General features: G+C 46.8%; 1 protein-coding gene across 1 annotated transcript in view; it reads right to left on the bottom strand.

The window, feature by feature from the left end:
• The window catches only part of LOC101171898 (collagen alpha-1(XI) chain), a 75,949-nt gene that overhangs the window by 31,001 nt on the left and 24,369 nt on the right, over positions 1-20,579 (bottom strand). Inside the window, exons 12-37 of the mRNA XM_023965025.2 lie at positions 20,503-20,577; positions 20,054-20,137; positions 15,980-16,036; positions 15,653-15,706; positions 15,498-15,551; positions 15,057-15,110; positions 14,933-14,986; positions 14,403-14,456; positions 14,284-14,328; positions 11,194-11,247; positions 11,071-11,115; positions 10,650-10,703; positions 10,043-10,087; positions 9,790-9,843; positions 9,661-9,705; positions 9,291-9,344; positions 9,174-9,218; positions 8,309-8,362; positions 8,075-8,182; positions 7,482-7,535; positions 1,680-1,733; positions 1,260-1,304; positions 1,022-1,075; positions 870-914; positions 434-487; positions 292-345 (exon numbers count right to left, since the gene is read on the bottom strand). Of these exons, the coding sequence (XP_023820793.1) occupies positions 292-345; positions 434-487; positions 870-914; positions 1,022-1,075; positions 1,260-1,304; positions 1,680-1,733; positions 7,482-7,535; positions 8,075-8,182; positions 8,309-8,362; positions 9,174-9,218; positions 9,291-9,344; positions 9,661-9,705; positions 9,790-9,843; positions 10,043-10,087; positions 10,650-10,703; positions 11,071-11,115; positions 11,194-11,247; positions 14,284-14,328; positions 14,403-14,456; positions 14,933-14,986; positions 15,057-15,110; positions 15,498-15,551; positions 15,653-15,706; positions 15,980-16,036; positions 20,054-20,137; positions 20,503-20,577 (1,449 nt within the window). The remainder of the gene's footprint in view (positions 1-291; positions 346-433; positions 488-869; positions 915-1,021; positions 1,076-1,259; positions 1,305-1,679; positions 1,734-7,481; positions 7,536-8,074; positions 8,183-8,308; positions 8,363-9,173; positions 9,219-9,290; positions 9,345-9,660; positions 9,706-9,789; positions 9,844-10,042; positions 10,088-10,649; positions 10,704-11,070; positions 11,116-11,193; positions 11,248-14,283; positions 14,329-14,402; positions 14,457-14,932; positions 14,987-15,056; positions 15,111-15,497; positions 15,552-15,652; positions 15,707-15,979; positions 16,037-20,053; positions 20,138-20,502; positions 20,578-20,579) is intronic.

Below are 20,579 nucleotides of genomic sequence, written 5' to 3'. Positions count from 1 at the left end.
CATCAGCTCTTTTCTCAGTGATTTTTGCAGAGTCTGTCCATCAAAGGCTGAGGTGGGAGCCACATCTGACTGACGGCTGGAATTATTATTATTGATGGTTTTTCTTTAGCATCACATTCATATGGATTTACTTCAGGCTGACTTTTCCATCAGCTTTGTATCCGATCTGCCTACAGAGATGAGGGTTTCTGTTTGTTCTCCTGTTTCGTCTAAGGTCAGGCTCTGTTTGGTTCTAATGACCTTGACTGAGTCTGTGTGCTGTGTTCATGGTCACATGACCCCCCAACTCACCGTTTCCCCTCTCTGCCCCGGATGGCCGGGCAGCCCGTCTTTTCCTGGGGGGCCCTTAAAGAGAAGAAGAAAGTTTGTGGTGATGAAGACATGTAAAGGTTCTGAAAGCGGGGCAGGCTTCAGGCTCACAGAAAACGCTTACATTTGGTCCTTTGGGTCCGGGCATACCCACGGGTCCCTGCGGCCCCTGAGGCCCCTGGAATTACAGGTAAAGAAGAAAAAAAAATGAGTAAGAAGATGATTAAATAAATGAATTATTACAACTACTGACATAATAACAGCAAACAGTATAATGACTGTAACGACGCAACGAACTAGAGTGACATACAACGATAAAAGAATATTCTCAAAGCAACGGTGATTCTAACTCCAGAATGATTCATGTTCAGTTTGGTGCTTTTGTATTTTTAGCAGTAGAAGCAAAAATGATCAAAAACCTTAAATAATATTTTATAATATTAATGATCTTGATGAAAACCAATAATTCTTCAGACAGAAACAGAAGCTTTATCAAAGACAAGTGCTTCAGTGAAACCTGTAAAAATGACGAAACAGCAAAAACTGAAAGAGGCACTAACCTGTTCTCCGGGTTGGCCTGGAGGTCCGTCAGTCCCTGAGGTACCCTGAAAGGAAAATATTACAAATGATGAAGATAAAAATGGACAAAAACACAGAAAGAAACACAGAGAAGCTTTAACCTGAACTTTCCAAACCTACACCTGGTGTTTACCTTTGCTCCTGGTTTCCCGGTCGGCCCTCGTGGTCCTCGTCCTCCTCGTGGACCCTTGATTTTTCACACAAAGCATTAAAAATGCAGTCAATCGCTTCTGTCACTGAACTCCTGCATGTTCCGTCATGATGTACAGAACACACTAGTGTGGCAGCCACGATGTTTTTCCATTAAAACACGTGGAGTCACTGAAGTGGAAAATGTTTTTTTGAGTGGGAAAAACCTTCAGGCTGCTTACCGTGGGGCCGCGTTGGCCTCTGGGGCCCGATTTTCCAGCAATTCCCTGAGAAAAACAAACAAAAGAGCTTTGAGTAAAACAAAATAACTTCTCGAGTGAACCGCAAGATTTGATGTCAGAGACGGAATTGAACCATCAGCACATAAGTGGAACGAGATAAATTATCAGATCGATCAGATTCCTCAGCAGCCTGGACGGTCAGTGGAAGTGCTGTCGGCGCCGTGCCTTTCTGAGAGCAACCATCAGCCTTTCTGGTCAGAAACAACCCCAATCATTCAGAAACACTAATCATCCATCCATCCATCTATTTATCCATCCATCCATCCACTCATATCCTCATATAATCAGGACACAAATCTTCAGGATTCATTCACGGAGAAATACTCTAAAGACAAAAAGCTGCTGCTAGAATTTTCTCACCCTTGCTCCTTTTTCCCCGTTTGCTCCGGGAAAGCCGGGAAATCCGTTGGAGCCCTGCCGGCAAAGGAGAAAATGAAAGAAGATTGACTTTAGAATCACAGTGAAGACGTCTCTGAGAGGTAAAAAGAAGCAGGAGGAGCTTTGATAACTATGAGGGAGTGGAACCCTAAACAAGAACTTATGGAGACTTTTAAAGCCCCAGCAGCAGAGTCTGCTTCTCACAGAGGAACAGGAGTTTAACAGCAGAGGAACAGCTGAGGAACAGCAGTTGAACAGCAGAGGAACAGCGGTTGAACAGCAGTGGAACAACAGTTGAACAGCAGTTGAACAGCAGAGGAACAGCAGTTGAACAGCAGAGGAACAACAGAGGAACAGCAGTGGAACAGCAGTGGAACAGCAGTTGAACAGCAGAGGAACAGCAGTGGAACAGCAGTGGAATAGCAGTTGAACAGCAGAGGAATAGCAACGGAACAGTGGAGGAACAACAGAGGAACAACAGAGGAACAGCAGCTGAACAGGAGTGGAATAACAGTTGGAACAGCAGAGGGACAGCAGTGGAACAGCAGAGGAACAGCAGTTGAATAGCAGTGGAATAGCAGTGGAACAGCAGTTGAATAGCAGTGGAATAGCAGTGGAACAGCAGAGGAACAACAGAGGAACAGCAGAGGAACAGTGGTTGGACAGCAGTGGAATAGCAGTGGAACAGCAGTGGAACAGCAGAGAAACAGCAGTTGAATAGCAGTGGAACAGCAGTGGAACAACAGAGGAACAGCAGTGGAATAGCAGTGGAACAGCAGTTGAATAACAGTTGAACAGCAGAGGAAAAACAGAGGAACAGCAGTGGTATATCAGTTGAACAGCAGAGGAACAGCACTGGAACAGCAGTTGAATAGCAGTGGAATAGCAACAGAACAGTGGAGGAACAACAGAGGAACAGCAGTGGAACAGCAGTGGAAAAGCAGAAGAACAGCGGTTGAACAGCAGTGGAACAACAGTTGAACAGCAGTTGAACAGCAGTTGAACAGCAGTTGAACAGCAGAGGAACAGCAGTTGAACAGCAGAGGAACAACAGAGGAACAGCAGTGGAAAAGCAGTGGAACACCAGTGGAACAGCAGTGGAATAGCAGTTGAACAGCAGAGGAACAGCAGTTGAACAGCAGAGGAACAGCAGTGGAATAGCCGTTGAACAGCAGAGGAACAGCAGTGGAATAGCAGTTGAACAGCAGTTGAACAGCAGAGGAACAGCAGTTGAATACCAGTGGAATAGCAACAGAACAGTGGAGGAACAACAGAAGAACAGCAGAGGAACAGCAGTTGAACAGGAGTGGAATAACAGTTGGAACAGCAGAGGGACAACAGTGGAACAGCAGAGGAACAGCAGTTGAATAGCAGTGGAATAGCAGTGGAACAGCAGAGGAACAACAGAGGAACAGCAGAGGAACAGTGGTTGGACAGCAGTGGAATAGCAGTGGAATAGCAGTTGAACAGCAGAGGAACAGCAGTGGAATAGCAGTTGAACAGCAGAGGAACAGCAGTGGAACAGCAGTGGAATAGCAGTTGAACAGCAGTTGAACAGCAGAGGAACAGCAGTTGAATAGCAGTGGAATAGCAACGGAACAGTGGAGGAATAACAGAGGAACAGCAGAAGATCATCAGTTGAACACGAGTGGAATAACAGCGGTTGAACAGCAGAGGGACAGCAGGGGAACAGCAGAGGAACAGCAGTTGAATAGCAGTTGAATAGCAGTGGAACAGCAGTTGAATAGCAGTGGAATAGCAGTGGAACAGCAGAGGAACAACAGAGGAACAGCAGAGGAACAGTGGTTGGACAGCAGTTGAATAGCAGTGGAACAGCAGAGGAACAGCAGTTGAATAGCAGTGGAACAGCAGTGGAATAACAGAGGAACAGCAGTGGAATAGCAGTTGAACAGCAGAGGGACAGCAGTGGAACAGCATTTGAACAGCAGAGGAACATCAGTTGAATAGCAGTGGGATAGCAGCAGAATAGCAGAGGAACAACAGTGGAACAGCAGAGGAACAACAGAGGAACAGCAGAGGAACAGCGGTTGGACAGCAGTTGAATAGCAGTGGAACAGCTGTGGAACAGCAGAGAAACAGCAGTTGAATGTCAGTGGAACAGCAGTGGAACAACAGAGGAACAGCAGTGGAATAGCAGTTGAACAGCAGTTGAATAGCAGAGGAACGGCGGTTGAACAGCAGTGGAATAGCAACGGAACAGTGGACGAACAACAGAGGAACAGCAGTGGAACAGCAGTTGAACAGGAGTGGAATAACAGTTGGAACAGCAGGGGGACAGCAGTGAAACAGCAGAGGAACAGCAGTTGAATAGCAGTGGAATAGCAGTGGAACAGCAGTTGAATAGCAGTGGAAAAGCAGTGGAACAGCAGAGGAACAACAGAGGAACAGCAGTTGAATAGCAGTGGAACAGCAGTGGAACAACAGAGGAAAAGCAGTGGAATAGCAGTTGAACAGCAGAGGAACAGCAGTTGAACAGCAGAGGAACAGCAGTGGAATAGCAGTTGAACAGCAGAGGAACAGCAGTGGAACAGCAGTGAAATAGCAGTTGAACAGCAGTTGAACAGCAGAGGAACAGCAGTGGAACAGCAGTTGAATAGCAGTGGAACAGCAGTGAAATAGCAGTTGAACAGCAGTTGAACAGCAGAGGAACAGCAGTGGAATAGCAGTTGAACAGCAGTTGAACAGCAGAGGAACAGCAGTTGAATACCAGTGGAATAGCAACGGAACAGTGGAGGAACAACAGAAGAACAGCAGAGGAACAGCAGTTGAACAGGAGTGGAATAACAGTTGGAACAGCAGAGGGACAACAGTGGAACAGCAGAGGAACAGCAGTTGAATAGCAGTGGAATAGCAGTGGAACAGCAGAGGAACAACAGAGGAACAGCAGAGGAACAGTGGTTGGACAGCAGTGGAATAGCAGTGGAATAGCAGTTGAACAGCAGAGGAACAGCAGTTGAACAGCAGAGGAACAGCAGTGGAATAGCAGTTGAACAGCAGAGGAACAGCAGTGGAACAGCAGTGGAATAGCAGTTGAACAGCAGTTGAACAGCAGAGGAACAGCAGTTGAATAGCAGTGGAATAGCAACGGAACAGTGGAGGAATAACAGAGGAACAGCAGAAGATCATCAGTTGAACACGAGTGGAATAACAGCAGAGGAACAGCAGAGGGACAGCAGGGGAACAGCAGAGGAACAGCAGTTGAATAGCAGTTGAATAGCAGTGGAACAGCAGTTGAATAGCAGTGGAATAGCAGTGGAACAGCAGAGGAACAACAGAGGAACAGCAGAGGAACAGTGGTTGGACAGCAGTTGAATAGCAGTGGAACAGCAGTGGAACAGCAGAGGAACAGCAGTTGAATAGCAGTGGAACAGCAGTGGAATAACAGAGGAACAGCAGTGGAATAGCAGTTGAACAGCAGAGGGACAGCAGTGGAACAGCATTTGAACAGCAGAGGAACATCAGTTGAATAGCAGTGGGATAGCAGCAGAATAGCAGAGGAACAACAGTGGAACAGCAGAGGAACAACAGAGGAACAGCAGAGGAACAGCGGTTGGACAGCAGTTGAATAGCAGTGGAACAGCTGTGGAACAGAAGAGAAACAGCAGTTGAATGTCAGTGGAACAGCAGTGGAACAACAGAGGAACAGCAGTGGAATAGCAGTTGAACAGCAGTTGAATAGCAGAGGAACGGCGGTTGAACAGCAGTGGAATAGCAACGGAACAGTGGACGAACAACAGAGGAACAGCAGTGGAACAGCAGTTGAACAGGAGTGGAATAACAGTTGGAACAGCAGGGGGACAGCAGTGAAACAGCAGAGGAACAGCAGTTGAATAGCAGTGGAATAGCAGTGGAACAGCAGTTGAATAGCAGTGGAACAGCAGTGGAACAACAGAGGAACAGCAGTTGAATAGCAGTGGAACAGCAGTGGAACAACAGAGGAAAAGCAGTGGAATAGCAGTGGAATAGCAGTTGAACAGCAGAGGAACAGCAGTTGAACAGCAGAGGAACAGCAGTGGAATAGCAGTTGAACAGCAGTGGAACAACAGAGGAAAAGCAGTGGAATAGCAGTGGAATAGCAGTTGAACAGCAGAGGAACAGCAGTTGAACAGCAGAGGAACAGCAGTGGAATAGCAGTTGAACAGCAGAGGAACAGCAGAGGAACAGCAGTGGAACAGCAGTTGAATAGCAGTGGAACAGCAGAGGAACAGCAGTGGAACAGCAGTTGAATAGCAGTGGAACAGCAGTGGAACAGCAGAGGAACAGCAGTTGAACAGCAGAGGAACAGCAGTGGAATAGCAGTTGAACAGCAGAGGAACAGCAGTGGAATAGCAGTTGAACAGCAGAGGAACAGCAGAGGAACAGCAGTGGAACAGCAGTTGAATAGCAGTGGAACAGCAGTTGAACAGCAGAGGAACAGCAGTTGAACAGCAGAGGAACAGCAGTGGAATAGCAGTTGAACAGCAGTGGAACAACAGAGGAAAAGCAGTGGAATAGCAGTGGAATAGCAGTTGAACAGCAGAGGAACAGCAGTTGAACAGCAGAGGAACAGCAGTGGAATAGCAGTTGAATAGCAGTGGAACAGCAGTTGAACAGCAGAGGAACAGCAGTTGAACAGCAGAGGAACAGCAGTTGAACAGCAGTGGAATAGCAGTTGAACAGCAGAGGAACAGCAGTTGAACAGCAGAGGAACAGCAGTTGAATAGCAGTGGAACAGCAGTTGAACAGCAGTTGAACAGCAGTTGAACAGCAGAGGAATAGCAGTTGAATAGCAGTGGAACAGCAGTTGAACAGCAGTGGAATAGCAGTTGAACAGCAGAGGAACAGCAGTTGAACAGCAGAGGAACAGCAGTTGAACAGCAGTGGAATAGCAGTTGAACAGCAGAGGAACAGCAGTTGAACAGCAGAGGAACAGCAGTTGAATAGCAGTGGAACAGCAGTTGAATAGCAGTGGAACAGCAGTTGAACAGCAGAGGAACAGCAGTTGAATAGCAGTGGAACAGCAGTTGAACAGCAGTGGAATAGCAGTTGAACAGCAGAGGAACAGCAGTTGAACAGCAGAGGAACAGCAGTGGAACAGCAGTTGAATAGCAGTGGAACAGCAGTTGAACAGCAGAGGAACAGCAGTTGAACAGCAGAGGAACAGCAGTGGAATAGCAGTTGAACAGCAGTGGAACAACAGAGGAAAAGCAGTGGAATAGCAGTGGAATAGCAGTTGAACAGCAGAGGAACAGCAGTTGAACAGCAGAGGAACAGCAGTGGAATAGCAGTTGAACAGCAGTGGAACAACAGAGGAAAAGCAGTGGAATAGCAGTGGAATAGCAGTTGAACAGCAGAGGAACAGCAGTTGAACAGCAGAGGAACAGCAGTGGAATAGCAGTTGAACAGCAGAGGAACAGCAGTGGAACAGCAGTGAAATAGCAGTTGAACAGCAGTTGAACAGCAGAGGAACAGCAGTGGAACAGCAGTTGAATAGCAGTGGAACAGCAGTGGAACAGCAGTGAAATAGCAGTTGAACAGCAGTTGAACAGCAGAGGAACAGCAGTGGAACAGCAGTTGAATAGCAGTGGAACAGCAGTGGAACAGCAGTGGAATAGCAGTTGAACAGCAGTTGAACAGCAGAGGAACAGCAGTGGAACAGCAATGAAATAGCAGTTGAACAGCAGTTGAATAGCAGAAGAACAACATAGGAACAGCAGAGGAACAGCAGTTGAATTCCAGCAGTTGAATTGAGTTCCGGCAGAGATGTTTATCGTAACTTCCCACCTTTGGACCTTGTCTTCCAGGGTATCCGGGTAATCCGGGAACTCCGAGTTTTCCCTGAAAATAAAAAAGACAGCCGTGAATTTCTCACCGTGTAGTGTTGTTAGAAGGAGTCTGGAAAACCGTTACAGCAGGTCCCCTCATTCCTGGTCCTGGAGATCTACCACCCCGCCTGTAAGCTGCTGATTACCTGGACCAGGTGTGTTCATTCAGTCCGAATGTGGAGACATCGGATTGAGCTAGTGAGCAGCTAGCAGGGCTTGGAGATCTGGAAAACAGTCATGGTGGTAGATCTCCAGGACCAGGAATGAGCAGCCCCACGAAAAGGAAAACACCCAACACAACCAACATGGAGCAACGAGCAACTAAAGCTGAACTTCTACTGTCAGAATACCTGCTGCAAACGGAAAGCCTGATGGGATTTCAGTTTTCCTAAACCCCGATAAACTAACTAATCCTATATTTAAAAAAAGCAGTAAAGGTTCTGGCTTAAAGATAAAAAATGAAGAACAAAAATCAAATCAGCATTTTGGAATTTAGACCGGAGGTTAGCTGCAACATCACAGCAACACAACCTCTGATGTTTGTTTGTCTACCTTTTCTCCAGCTGAACCTATTGGTCCAGACTCTCCAGTGGGTCCTGATGTGCCCTTGGGACCTTCAGGACCATCCTCTCCTCTGGGCCCTTGAACTCCTCCTTCACCCTGATTACAAAAAGAAAAAGAGAGAGTAAAGCGTGGGACAGCTCTGTGGAGCTGAAACCGTCATCATCATCATCATCATCATCATCATCATCATCATCATCATCATCATCAAGGGTCACAGCCCACCTTGTCTCCCTTGATGCCCATGTCACCTTTGAAGCCAGGAAACCCGTCTTCTCCCTGAGAAAGGGAAAGCATTCATTGCTGACTCCATTAAAAAAAACAGGCATTTTGTTTACAGGAAAAGGAAACAAACAAAAACAACAGTATTTAGATGTTACTTCAACAGTTTCACTACATTCAAGCTAAGAGAAATTACTTTTGTGGAAATATCAATACTGCCATCTAGTGGTCATTCTGCCCTCATTCTCATGCCCAGATTATTCTGCCATCTAGTGGTGATCATAGAGAATGCACTTAGTACATGTTTATCTGCAGCCATGTTTTCTCTGACTTCAGGGAAAAAAGTCACAATTTTAGAGAAAAAGATCAAAATGTGTCTGTATGTGTGGAGTTTGAAGCTTCAAGGCTGGATGACCAAGTCCATCCAGGTCCATCCAAGTCCATCCAGGTTCAGAAACATGTCTGTCCATCCAGGGACAGACATGTTTCTAAATCATGAATTCAATCTCAACAACAATCAGAGAAAAGTTCAATCTAAGACGCTAGAAGCCAAAATGCAGAATTTAAAGAAAACCTCACATTCATGTTTGAAAAGCTGTGATTTGCTGATAACAGAGAAGAGCCAAAAACAGATTTTCAGCCAATCAGTGAAGGACATGAGGAAACAAAGAAGGAAGGCAGCAGGTCAACCTTGACAGAAACAGAGGCGCTCCACTTCAGCCTCTATACTCCATTACAGACACAAAGACTGACGGACTTTTCACGCTTTTCCATGTGAAGATTCAGAAAAGGATAATAGTTCAAAGGAAACTTTGACATTTAGCATGAAAGAAGACAGAATAAGGGGCATAAAGAAGGTTTTTTGTACCTTTTCTCCTCTGTCCCCTTTGAGACCTCGGATGCCCTCAGCACCCTGGACAGAGGAAAAAGACCAACATAAGATGCAGAGAAAATGGAATATGACATCAGAAAGTGTCAAGCTTACTTTGACCCCCCGGGGCCCCGGATAACCGATGGATCCGATGGGACCAGGAAAACCCTGAGAGGTAAAGAGGACACACACAGGACTTAAGTTCTGCTCAAACCTCATCTGAGATACTTTCGGTCTTTCCTTTTAAAAATACAAAGACATGAAGTGAATACAACCGAACTTTGACGACTTTACTTATTAATGAGTGTTGGAAAGTCTGCATGAAGGCGCCACAGATATTTGTCATGGGGTTCAATTATTTCCATGAATTTTTCATGACAGTAAATGAATTTTGGCACTTTGACCCTTTAGTCTGATCTCATGTTTCTGCCGTTCCTCAACTGTTTCAGAAAACCTGTAATTAGACACGTAAAGGTTAACGTACCACTGAGCCTTTCTCGCCCGGAGGACCCTCTTTCCCCGGGTGACCCTGCAAACGCAGAGCAAACCGCTGATTCTGTTCTCATCAAGACTGGCTGTGAGTGACAGGAATGCAGAGAGCGGAGGAACTTACAGGAGGACCATCAGCACCAGCGAGTCCAGCCAGACCCTGTTTCCCCTGAGGTCCCTGTGACGGCAGAGCGGACCGAGTCACGGTGAAGAACGGAGCAGACTTCACATTTAGGATCATTCTGTGTCTTTCTGCTTTAAAGAGGCCTAAAGCTCAGCCAACAGTGTGGAGAATCACTTAGTGAGTCCTGAACCACAAACTCTACTGAACTGTGGTAGGGGGGGGGGGGGGGGGGGGGGTGTCCATCTTTACTTACTTTTTCACCTGGAGGCCCAATCGGACCCTGAGGACCAACCAGACCCTGAAAGAAAACCCAAGAAGGTGATTAAAGTACAGTCAGGTTTGTTCGGGAGGCATGAACCCCCCCCAGACAAAACTTTGGTTTTCTTTCTTCAGATCTGCTTTTCCAGCTGTTAGAAAACGGTTTGTTGTTTCCTGCAGACATTTTAAAGCCCCCAAAAGGAAAACGGGACGGTCGACCGCGCCAGGTACAGCTAATGACGGAGCTATTCACTCCACCTGCATGCCATCAATGCAGCTCCCAGATAATCGTTTCCAGAGGAAAATGGGGGCACCTGGGGGCCTCAAATTCTCACCTTGCACAGCCCTCCCCATGCCAAACGCTCTGTTAAAACTGAAATCAAATGGTTTCCCAGCAGCTGGAGGAGAGCGCCGTTTTTTTCCAGCTGCTGCGGTCAAAACTGCAATTTTAGCCTTTAATGACAGAAAAGTAGGAACTTTGGAGCAACAGAATCCAGGTTTGGAGCAGAAGACAGCGCCAAGATGAAGATGATGAAGGAGGAAGATTGGTAGCACAGAGAAAAACCCCCGTCAGCGTGAGGGAGGGGTGAAGGGACACTCACATGGGGGCCCGGCATGCCCTGCTGCCCCGGAGGCCCCGGCTCCCCCTGTGGACCCTGTGGAAACAGAAGTTCATCGGCTCGACCAGATGATCCAAAAACAGCTTCAACTCTGAACATTATGGGATGGATTTACTGACACATCAGTGAGAAGAAAGGAGGGAAACTCTCCTCAGTGACCAAACTTTTCTTTATCGTTTGATCAGCAGGTTCCCAGTTTGTCACATGAACCTAAACCCCAAATGAACTTCTGCTCCAACGTTCTCAACACACTGATATGTGCAGATGCATCCCATAATGTTCAGTTTTTAACCATAACCTCCCCGCCATCTCTTTCACCCCACAGGAACATAAAGGTTTGATGCTGCAGGCGGTGACTGATGAGGCAGACCGCCGTTCCTCAGGAGCTCAGACGGGTTCTCACCATGTTTCCTTTGGGTCCAGCTTGTCCATCAAGTCCAGGAAGCCCCTAAAAGATCAAACCTCTGCAGTGAAGCCGTTTGCTGTGCAAAGATGAAGATGTGTGTTTTGGAGGAGACATACTTACAGTCTGTCCTCCAGGACCAGGAAGGCCCCGGGGGCCAAGCAAACCTCTGGGCCCCTGACATGAAAAACATTCATTTATTCTCAATGACAATGGCTGATCCAATGTGACACTGACGCTGTAGAACCTTTTCCCTCACAACGTCCATTAATCAGAGCATGACGGAACATGACCAGCTCAGTGGCCCTGTGGAGGAGTGTCTGCCCTGTGACTGGAAGGTCGGGTGTTCAAATCCAGGCCGAGTACCAAAAACTCTAAAAATGGGACCCAGTGGCCCCCTGCTTGGCACTCAGCAATAACAATGGATTAGATTTATCTGCGCTTGTCAAGACGCTCAAAGCGTTTACAGTGTGTCCATTATTCATTCACTCCTCATTCATACTTGGTGATGGTAGCTACGGTTGTAGCCACAGCTGCCCTGGGGCAGACTGACAGAGGCGTGGCTGCCAGTTGGCGCCTACGGCCCCTCTGACCATCACCGGGATCATTCATACACATCCATACACCAGTGGAGCCACACTGGAGGCAAGGAGGGTGAAGTGTCTTGCCCAAGGACACAACGACATTTGGCTGGGGGAGCGGGGATCGAGCCGCCGACCCCTTTGATCATTGGACAACCTGCTCAACCGCCTGAGCCACTGCCGCCATAAGGGGTTGGATTGGGGGGTTAAGCCACCAAATGGTTCCCGAGCGCGGCTGTGTCTGCAGCTCACTGCTCCCCCAGGGGAGGGGTCAAATGCGGAGAACCCATTTCACACACCTAGGTGTGTGACAGATAGTGGGACTTTAACTTTAGAACATGACGGAACATGAGGTCTGGGAACGAGAATCCAGCTTTGAAGCAGAAAACAGACACCGTGGTCTTCTAAAGGATCATTATTCATCATTTAGCCCCTGACTGTCCCCCCAACCACGGCTGGATGAAGCTCGTCTGCTGGACTTTTATATATGTAGTTATAGATTTAGATAAGTTAATTCTTCTCTAAGAGTTCTGGTAAATCGCCTGTCCGTCCTGGGGGAGGATCCCTCCTTCATGTGGGCACCCCTGAGGTTTCTTCGTTTTTCCGGAATCCGTTTTTTTTAGGAGTTTTTCCTTACCGCGAAGGGGGGTCTAAGGGCAGGGATGCCAGTATAGCTTAGTCAGTTTGTTAGTTCATTTTGGTATTTTCCTATTGAACTCTTTGTATTCGTGATCCTTTTGAGTTCATGTTTTACTTCGAAGCCCATCGAGACGACTGTTGTTGTGATTTTGGGCTATACAAATAAAATTGAATTGAATTGACATGCTTAGAAAGACCTGCACTGTAGATCTATCAGAGACGTTCATGATGCTGTGGAGTGGTTAGCACTCTAGCATCACAGCAAAAAGTTCCTGGTTCAAATCCCAGCTGGGATCCTTCTGTGTGGGGTTTGAACGTTTTCCATGTGCACGTGGTTCTCCAAGCATTCATTATATGACTCTGATCGTCCTTCAGTTGATGAGTGTGACGGACTGCCAGAGGGTGGCCCACCTTCACACTTCAGGACGAAGGGCGGGAGGATGAGGAGGAGAGGGTTCTATGGAGGCAGACGATTTACTATAGTAACCTCCAATGGAAACATCCATCATCCATCCATCCATCATCCATCCATCATCCATCCATCATCCATCATCCATCCATCCATCATCCATCCATCATCCATCCATCATCCATCATCCATCCATCCATCCATCATCCATCCATCCATCCATCATCCATCATCCATCCATCATCCATCATCCATCCATCATCCATCCATCATCCATCCATCCATCATCCATCCATCATCCATCCATCCATCCATCATCCATCCATCCATCCATCATCCATCCATCATCCATCCATCCATCCATCATCCATCCATCCATCCATCCATCCATCATCCATCCATCCATCCATCATCCATCCATCATCCATCCATCCATCCATCCATCCATCCATCCATCCATCATCCATCCATCCATCATCCATCCATCATCCATCCATCCATCCATCATCCATCCATCCATCCATCCATCATCCATCCATCATCCATCCATCCATCCATCATCCATCCATCCATCCATCCATCCATCATCCATCCATCCATCCATCATCCATCCATCCATCCATCCATCCATCCATCATCCATCATTTATTATCCATCCATCCATCATCCATCATTTATTATCCATCCATCCATCATCCATCATTTATTATCCATCCATCCATCCATCATCCATCCATCCATCCATCATCCATCCATCCATCCATCCATCCATCCATCCATCATCCATCCATCATCCATCCATCCATCCATCATCCATCCATCCATCCATCATCCATCCATCCATCATCCATCCATCCATCATCCATCCATCCATCCATCCATCCATCATCCATCCATCCATCATCCATCCATCCATCCATCATCCATCCATCCATCCATCATCCATCCATCCATCCATCCATCATCCATCATCCATCCATCCATCCATCATCCATCCATCCATCCATCCATCCATCATCCATCCATCCATCCATCATCCATCCATCATCCATCCATCCATCATCCATCATCCATCCATCCATCATCCATCCATCCATCCATCATCCATCCATCATCCATCCATCCATCCATCCATCCATCATCCATCCATCATCCATCCATCCATCATCCATCCATCATCCATCCATCCATCCATCCATCCATCATCCATCCATCATCCATCCATCATCCATCCATCATCGATCCTTGGTGGGGTTGTTCTTAAAGGTGTGTAGGAATAGAGTCGATTTGATCAGAGAAGAGCTACAGAATCTGCTCAGAGACGCAGTAACATTCCTGCTGCAAACGATGAGAGAAACGATGAAGCTGTTCTGGGTCTGACGAAGAACAAAGCATTTCTGAAGGAGCGCTCTGCCTCATTTCACCAGCATTTGAAGGCCGTGGAATTTTCTCACAGATCTGTCATGCAAAGCCCTCAGTGCAGCACCATCAGACTGGCAGAGGACGGGGAAGGGCGCACGGCCAAGCCTCGCTTTACAACAAGGGCTGATGGGAATTTCCATGAGGATGTAGAACTGTACTTACACTCTCTCCTGCCACTCCTCTTTGCCCAACCTGGCCATCTTCTCCCTGTGTTCACATAGACAAACAGAGGATTATTGTCAGGAAGCAGCAGGAATGATGGCCTCTGACGAGCCGCTTACTCTGGGACCGTCCTGTCCTGGAGGGCCTGGAGACCCTGTGGGGCCCTGCTCTCCCTGGAAGAGATCAGACAGAAAGCAGCAAAGATTAGGGGGTGTGGCCTCCACATTCTCTATTTCTAAGGTGTTTGAGTAAAAAGATTGAACTCTCACTTTCCAAACGCTGTGGACCACAAGAGCAAAAACAGACAGAACAGACGTTAATCTACAGACGGCACGGTCACCACAACTGGCACTGACCACAAATATATGCTTTGTGCTGCTGCTGCTGTAAGGACGGGCCCTCCTCTGCTCCATATAATTACTCAGTATGGTTCAAGACTGGAAAGTCTGCAAACACTCCTCCCTGCATCTCATTTTGGGCTCCGTGAAGGCCCGATCCCCAAAGAGGCAAACTCAGAGCTGCTCGTTTGTTTCAGAGCAGCTTCTGACAGCTGGATTCTGATGCAGATGGACGTCCGTCAGTGGCAGAGTTTGAAAGTGGAAAGTGGAACGTGATTGATGGTTACCCGTCCCAGAACCAACACACTCACCCTGTGACCTTTCTGTCCAGGAAGACCTGGGAGTCCGTCAAACCCTCGGTCGCCCTGAGCAAAGAAAGGCAAACATGAGTGCAGGCTGTGGTTCCGTCCACACAGAACCTCATGAGGACCGTACTTTGCCTCCTGCCTCTCCGGGCATGCCTCGGGCTCCATCAGCGCCGTTCCGGCCCTGGAGAAGACACGTCAGGTGAGCGCTCAGATAGCAGAAAGCCTCTTTCTACCTTATCATTAAGGGAGTAAACATTTAAATGATGAAAAGGTTCATTAAGGGGAGCAGTCGAGCTGCTTGAAACACGCCAATGCTGGAAAAAAAATCTCACCTATAGGTGGAAACAAACTGACACACAGTCATGCTGAAAATATTCATTTTTTCTGTCAGCTAAAATTCTGTAGCAAAACTCAGAGAAAAAGCGATTTTGGTGTTTTTTGACAATATGGGAAAACAACACTTTTGTTTGAGCGATTTTCATGCAATCGCTCAAACATGCCGCCAGTTTGATTCTACAACCACCAAAGAAGTTTCTTTGACCTTTGCCAATCAGAACAAAGTTTTTACCCGTTTTCCTGGCTTCCCTGGAGGACCAGTCGGTCCCTGAAGACCTCTGGGGCCCTTGAGGACAAGATGATACAACATAGCTCAGAACATGAACACGGGCAGGAAAGCTTCTGAAAGGAAACGTCCTGAAAGAAACACAGGAGTCTTCCTCTAACCTGCGGGCCAGAATCACCGCTGTCACCTTTCAGACCTGGAGCTCCGGGGTTTCCCTGTTTGAAAATGGAAAAGCTCACCAGTGTCTCCCTGCTGCTCCTTAAGCCACAGCAGGTTAAATGCAGGACTTCACAGTAACTCAAAGAAGATCCAAATAGGAATCTAAAACCTGGAATGTCCTGAAGACCATTTCTGATGTAAAAGACAGTTTCAGCTCTGCTGGACTCACAGTGTTGATGTTTCTCGCATCATTAGTATGAATATTTGCTGATGTGGAAAATAAATGCTAAAAAACTAAGAGATGGAGATCTGGTAAGTGGCTGACTAACCACTGGACCGGGTCTTCCTGTCAGTCCTGCCGGGCCTGGAGATCCTCTCATTGTTAGCTGGAGGGCAAACAGAAAATACAAAACATCACAGACTGAGCTGAAAGACCACAACACTTCAGTTCTGCAGGCGTTCTACTGCAGAACTCAGCACAACGTTCTGCAGAAAACATAAAGGAATCCAAACTAACACGGTCTCCTAGAAGTTCTCAATGACCGCTGAAGGTCCGTTGTTTGTACTTCTTTTTTAATCTTTTTAAAACATCGCCAATCTGAGTCCAATTGTGTCTCGTTCTGAGATGGAGATGCTTTTCTATCTTCTCGTCTTGATTGCTGCAACTCCATCTTCACACGTTTAAGTAAAGGTTGCTTAAACATGCTTAAGCGTTCTGGTTGTCCAGAACGCTGCTGCAAGGCTTTTAACCAATTTATCCAAGTCCCCCCCCGTTGTTAATCCAGCTGCAAACATACACAGCTCCTAATAACCAAACACCGATAGAAAAGACCTTGTGCAGCCGTACACCCCCAGCAGGTCCCTGAGGTCGTGTGACCAGGGTCCGCTGGTTGCTAACAGAACACGAGCCTTTGCAGCAGTGGCCCCATCCCTCCTTAACTGCAGCAGTGGCCCCATCCCTCCTTAACTGCAGCAGTGGCCCCATCCCTCCGGAACTGCAGCAGTGGCCCCATCCCTCTGGAACTGCAGCAGTGGCCCCATCCCTCCTTAACTGCAGCAGTGGCCCCATCCCTCCTTAACTGCAGCAGTGGCCCCATCCCTCCGGAACTGCAGCAGTGGCCCCATCCCTCTGGAACTGCAGCAGTGGCCCCATCCCTCTGGAACTGCAGCATTGGCCCCATCCCTCTGGAACTGCAGCAGTGGCCCCATCCCTCCTTAACTGCAGCAGTGGCCCCATCCCTCTGGAACTCCCTTCCTCTCAGACTCAGATCTGCAGACTCAGCGTTTTCTATAAAAAGCAGCTAAAAAATGTCTTTTTAAAACTGATTTTTCATAATTCTGTTTTTATACTCTGTGTTTAACTTTGTGTTTTATTGTTGAAGCACTTTGTGATTTTGATCTTAAAAGGTGCTAAATAAATAAAGTTTCACACACACACACGTACACACATCCACAGATGTTGGTCATAATAAAGCAAATGTTAAAATAAGTGCACACGTGAAGTTCTTGTTTATCTGCAGTGATTTACAGCCGTTCTTTGATGTTCTCTGTAAATCACGTCTCCCCACAATGGAAAACAGTTTTGCCTCTATCAGACGTCAGTAGAGATGGGGCGACGTTCCCGTTGTTTCCGCCACAGATGTGTGTGCGTGCTGTTCATGTACACATCCTCATTGGGCCGGGAGGCCGTTCAGACCCTCATGAGGCTCCAGCAGCCTTTCAGTGGAGAAAAGTCTTGTTGATTTTTGAAGGTTGGTGTTTGTGTAAAACCTAATGATCTCCATCTGTTTAACAATGGCTTCCACTTTGCTGAAGGCTCCAAACAGGAACGTTTCCTGCAGCGCTGCGGATGTCAGAGATTAGGTGTGAACATCTGTTGTTGCTTTAACTACTGCTGAACCATTTCTGACTTTATTTGTTGCTCAAAGTGAATAAAAATCAGGTCTTAGTGGTTTGTGCTCTGCTACACACACAAACATGTATACACTGCGTGGCATTTCTATTATAAAACTGACAACACAGAGACGAGACCCGGGCGCAGAGCAGCAGTAGAAAACGCTCCTCTGAGCCTCCCTTAGGGTTAGTGCCGGTGCAAAACCCATGCAGGGAAAGTCAAGCAGGTCCTAGCTTTAGCTTATGTGCTGAAAGACAAATGAAAGGAGCGCGTCATAGAAACCTTACAGTGACAGACAGCAGTTCTCACAAGCAGAATTATGATGTCATTAAATGCGGTTTATTAAACATTCGATCCATTTCCTCCAAGTTCCTCTTAGTCAATGAGTTAATTACTGATAAAAACCTTAGTCTTTTAGCCTTAACAGGAACTTGGCTCCATCAGGATGACTATGTTAGATTGAATGAAGCAACCCCCCCCCACTTATGCTAACTATCAGAAATCCAGGATTTCAGGGAAAGGAGGTGGTTTGGCAGTAATATCACAGTCTAGCTTACTTCTCAGCCCTAAAGTTAAAAATGCTTATAATTCATTTGAAAGCATCATATTGTCTTTAAGTCACCCAAACAGGAAAACTCCAAAACCTGTTTTACTCATAATTATTTATCGCCCCCCCGGCCCATATTCAGAATTTTTAACTGAGTTTTCCGACTTCCTATCGACTATTGTCTTAGATTCTGATCAAATTATAATATTAGGGGATTTTAATATTCATGTTGATGACCCCAGTGACTGCCTAGGAAAGGCTTTTGCAGCTTTATTAGATGATGTTGGTTTCACCCAAAGTGTGAATGAACCCACTCACTGTCATAAGCACACCCTGGACCTTGTTCTAACCCATGGGATAGAGATCAGCCAGCTGAGTGTCCTTCCTCTTAAGCCCATCATTTCTGATCACTTTCTGATTACCTTCCAGCTTACACTGGAACATCCTTCTGCCCCAGTGAATAAGAAACAGCTTAGAAGAACCTTAACTGACCGTTCTGTGTCTGAGTTTAAACACACAGTTCAGCCAGTACTTAGTGATATTCTGAGAAAATACTCTGAGACCAGCTCCCATAGTATCAGTCCTAGTATAAATGACCACTTTGTTAATGATGCCTTACAAGCCCTCAGGAGTACACTCCATGTTGTTGCCCCCTTGAAACCTACGTTCGTCAGACAAAACCGAGTAGCACCGTGGTTTAACGCTGAAACTCGTTCTCTTAAACAAGAAACCCGTAAGTTGGAAAGAGAATAAACCATCCTGTTTATGATTTACATGCTACCCCTAGGAAACATAATCAGGAAACACAGCATTAATTTTCATTGTTATGCCGACGATACGCAGTTGTATTTATCCATGAAGCCTGACCAGAATGACCAGATAGAGAAACTGAACGCCTGCATCAGTGACATCAAGACCTGGATGACAATTAATTACCTCCTCTTGAACCCAGAAAAAACTGAGGTCATTATACTTGGTCCTAAAAACCTCAGAGATGCTCTGTCTGCTCAGATAGTCTCCCTGGATGGTATAAGTATAGCCCCCAATTCCACAGTTAGAAACCTTGGGGTTTTATTTGACCAGGATTTATCATTTAAGGCTCACATATCTCAGGCGTGCAGAACTGCCTTTTTTCACCTGTGGAATATTGCTAAGATCAGAAATCGACTTTCTAAGAGTGATGCTGAAAAACTCATCCATGCATTTGTTCCGTCTAGACTGGATTACTGTAACTCCTTGTTAGCAGCGTGTCCTAAGAGTTCCTTAAGAAGTCTCCAGCTTGTTCAGAACGCAGCTGCTAGATTGTTAGCTGGAACTAGCAGAAGAGATCACATCACTCCTGTGTTGGTTTCACTTCACTGGATCCCAGTTGATTCTAGAATCAAGTTCAAGATCCTCCTGTTAACCTATAAGGCCTTACATCCATCCTTACATGGTTGCCTCGTCTCTGCTCCTGCTCCTACACCTGGCTGTGGAATCCCCCCCCCCCCCCCCCCTCTGCCTCAACTGGCGCCCCTGACTGTCCCCCCAACTCCGTCTTGATGAAGCTCGTCTGCTGGACTTTATATATGTAGTTGTAGATTTAGATAAGTTAATTCTTCTCTAAGAGTTCTGGTAAATCGCCTGTCCGTCCTGGGGGAGGATCCCTCCTTCATGTGGACACCCCTGAGGTTCCTGCTTTTTTTCCGGAATCTTTTTTTTTAGGAGTTTTTCCTTACCACGAAGGGGGGTCTAAGGGCAAGGATGCCAGTATAGCATAGTCTGTTTAGTTTAAAAATTTCCTATTGAATTCTATGACTTTATGTTCTATATAATTCCTGTTTATTACACAGTCACTGGTATAAAACCTATTGAGATGACTATTGTTGTAAATATTGGGCTATAGAAATAAAATTGAATGGAAGTGAATAAAAACATTGTTTTTGCTGAACTCAAAGCCTCATAATTGTACCTAATACTCACCCTAGCTTGGGACAGGATGGCTTGAGCTTGAGCTTCCTGGGCCGTCACCACCGGCCCCTTGTGTGATTCCCCCCCAGCGCGAAACTAGCAAACACACAGGAGAGGACAAACCCGATTCAGAAGAAAAAGATGTCCCTGCTGTTACAGAGCCACACCGCGGATGGTCACACGCTGAGTGTTTCCACATTTTCACTGTTTGAATTGAAGCTGTGTAGCTGTGGACCAACCCCTCCCACACTCAAACAAACACAGTCCTGAGCCTTTCACAGAACCATCTGTCTTCCCATTGGACAGAGTGACATTTACAGGGTTAGTGATTTGTACGCCTGAGAAAAAGGTTATGATCCTCGGCCTGCTAGTGATGCAGGGAGGAGCCAACGGAATTCATGGGTTAGTGCTGCAGAAACAGGAAACAGCAGTGTGGGCATGTGGAGAGCAGCAGGACTTACCGGGAGCATCAGAATGGTACCTGGAGGCCCAGGAACCCCGTCCGAACCAGGAATACCAGCACGCCCAGGAGGACCCT

This window comes from Oryzias latipes, chromosome 17 (assembly GCF_053564925.1).
Source record: "Oryzias latipes strain Hd-rR chromosome 17, Olatipes_Hd-rR_3.1".
Lineage (NCBI taxonomy): Eukaryota > Metazoa > Chordata > Actinopteri > Beloniformes > Adrianichthyidae > Oryzias > Oryzias latipes.
This window is presented reverse-complemented; position numbering and strand designations above follow the sequence as displayed.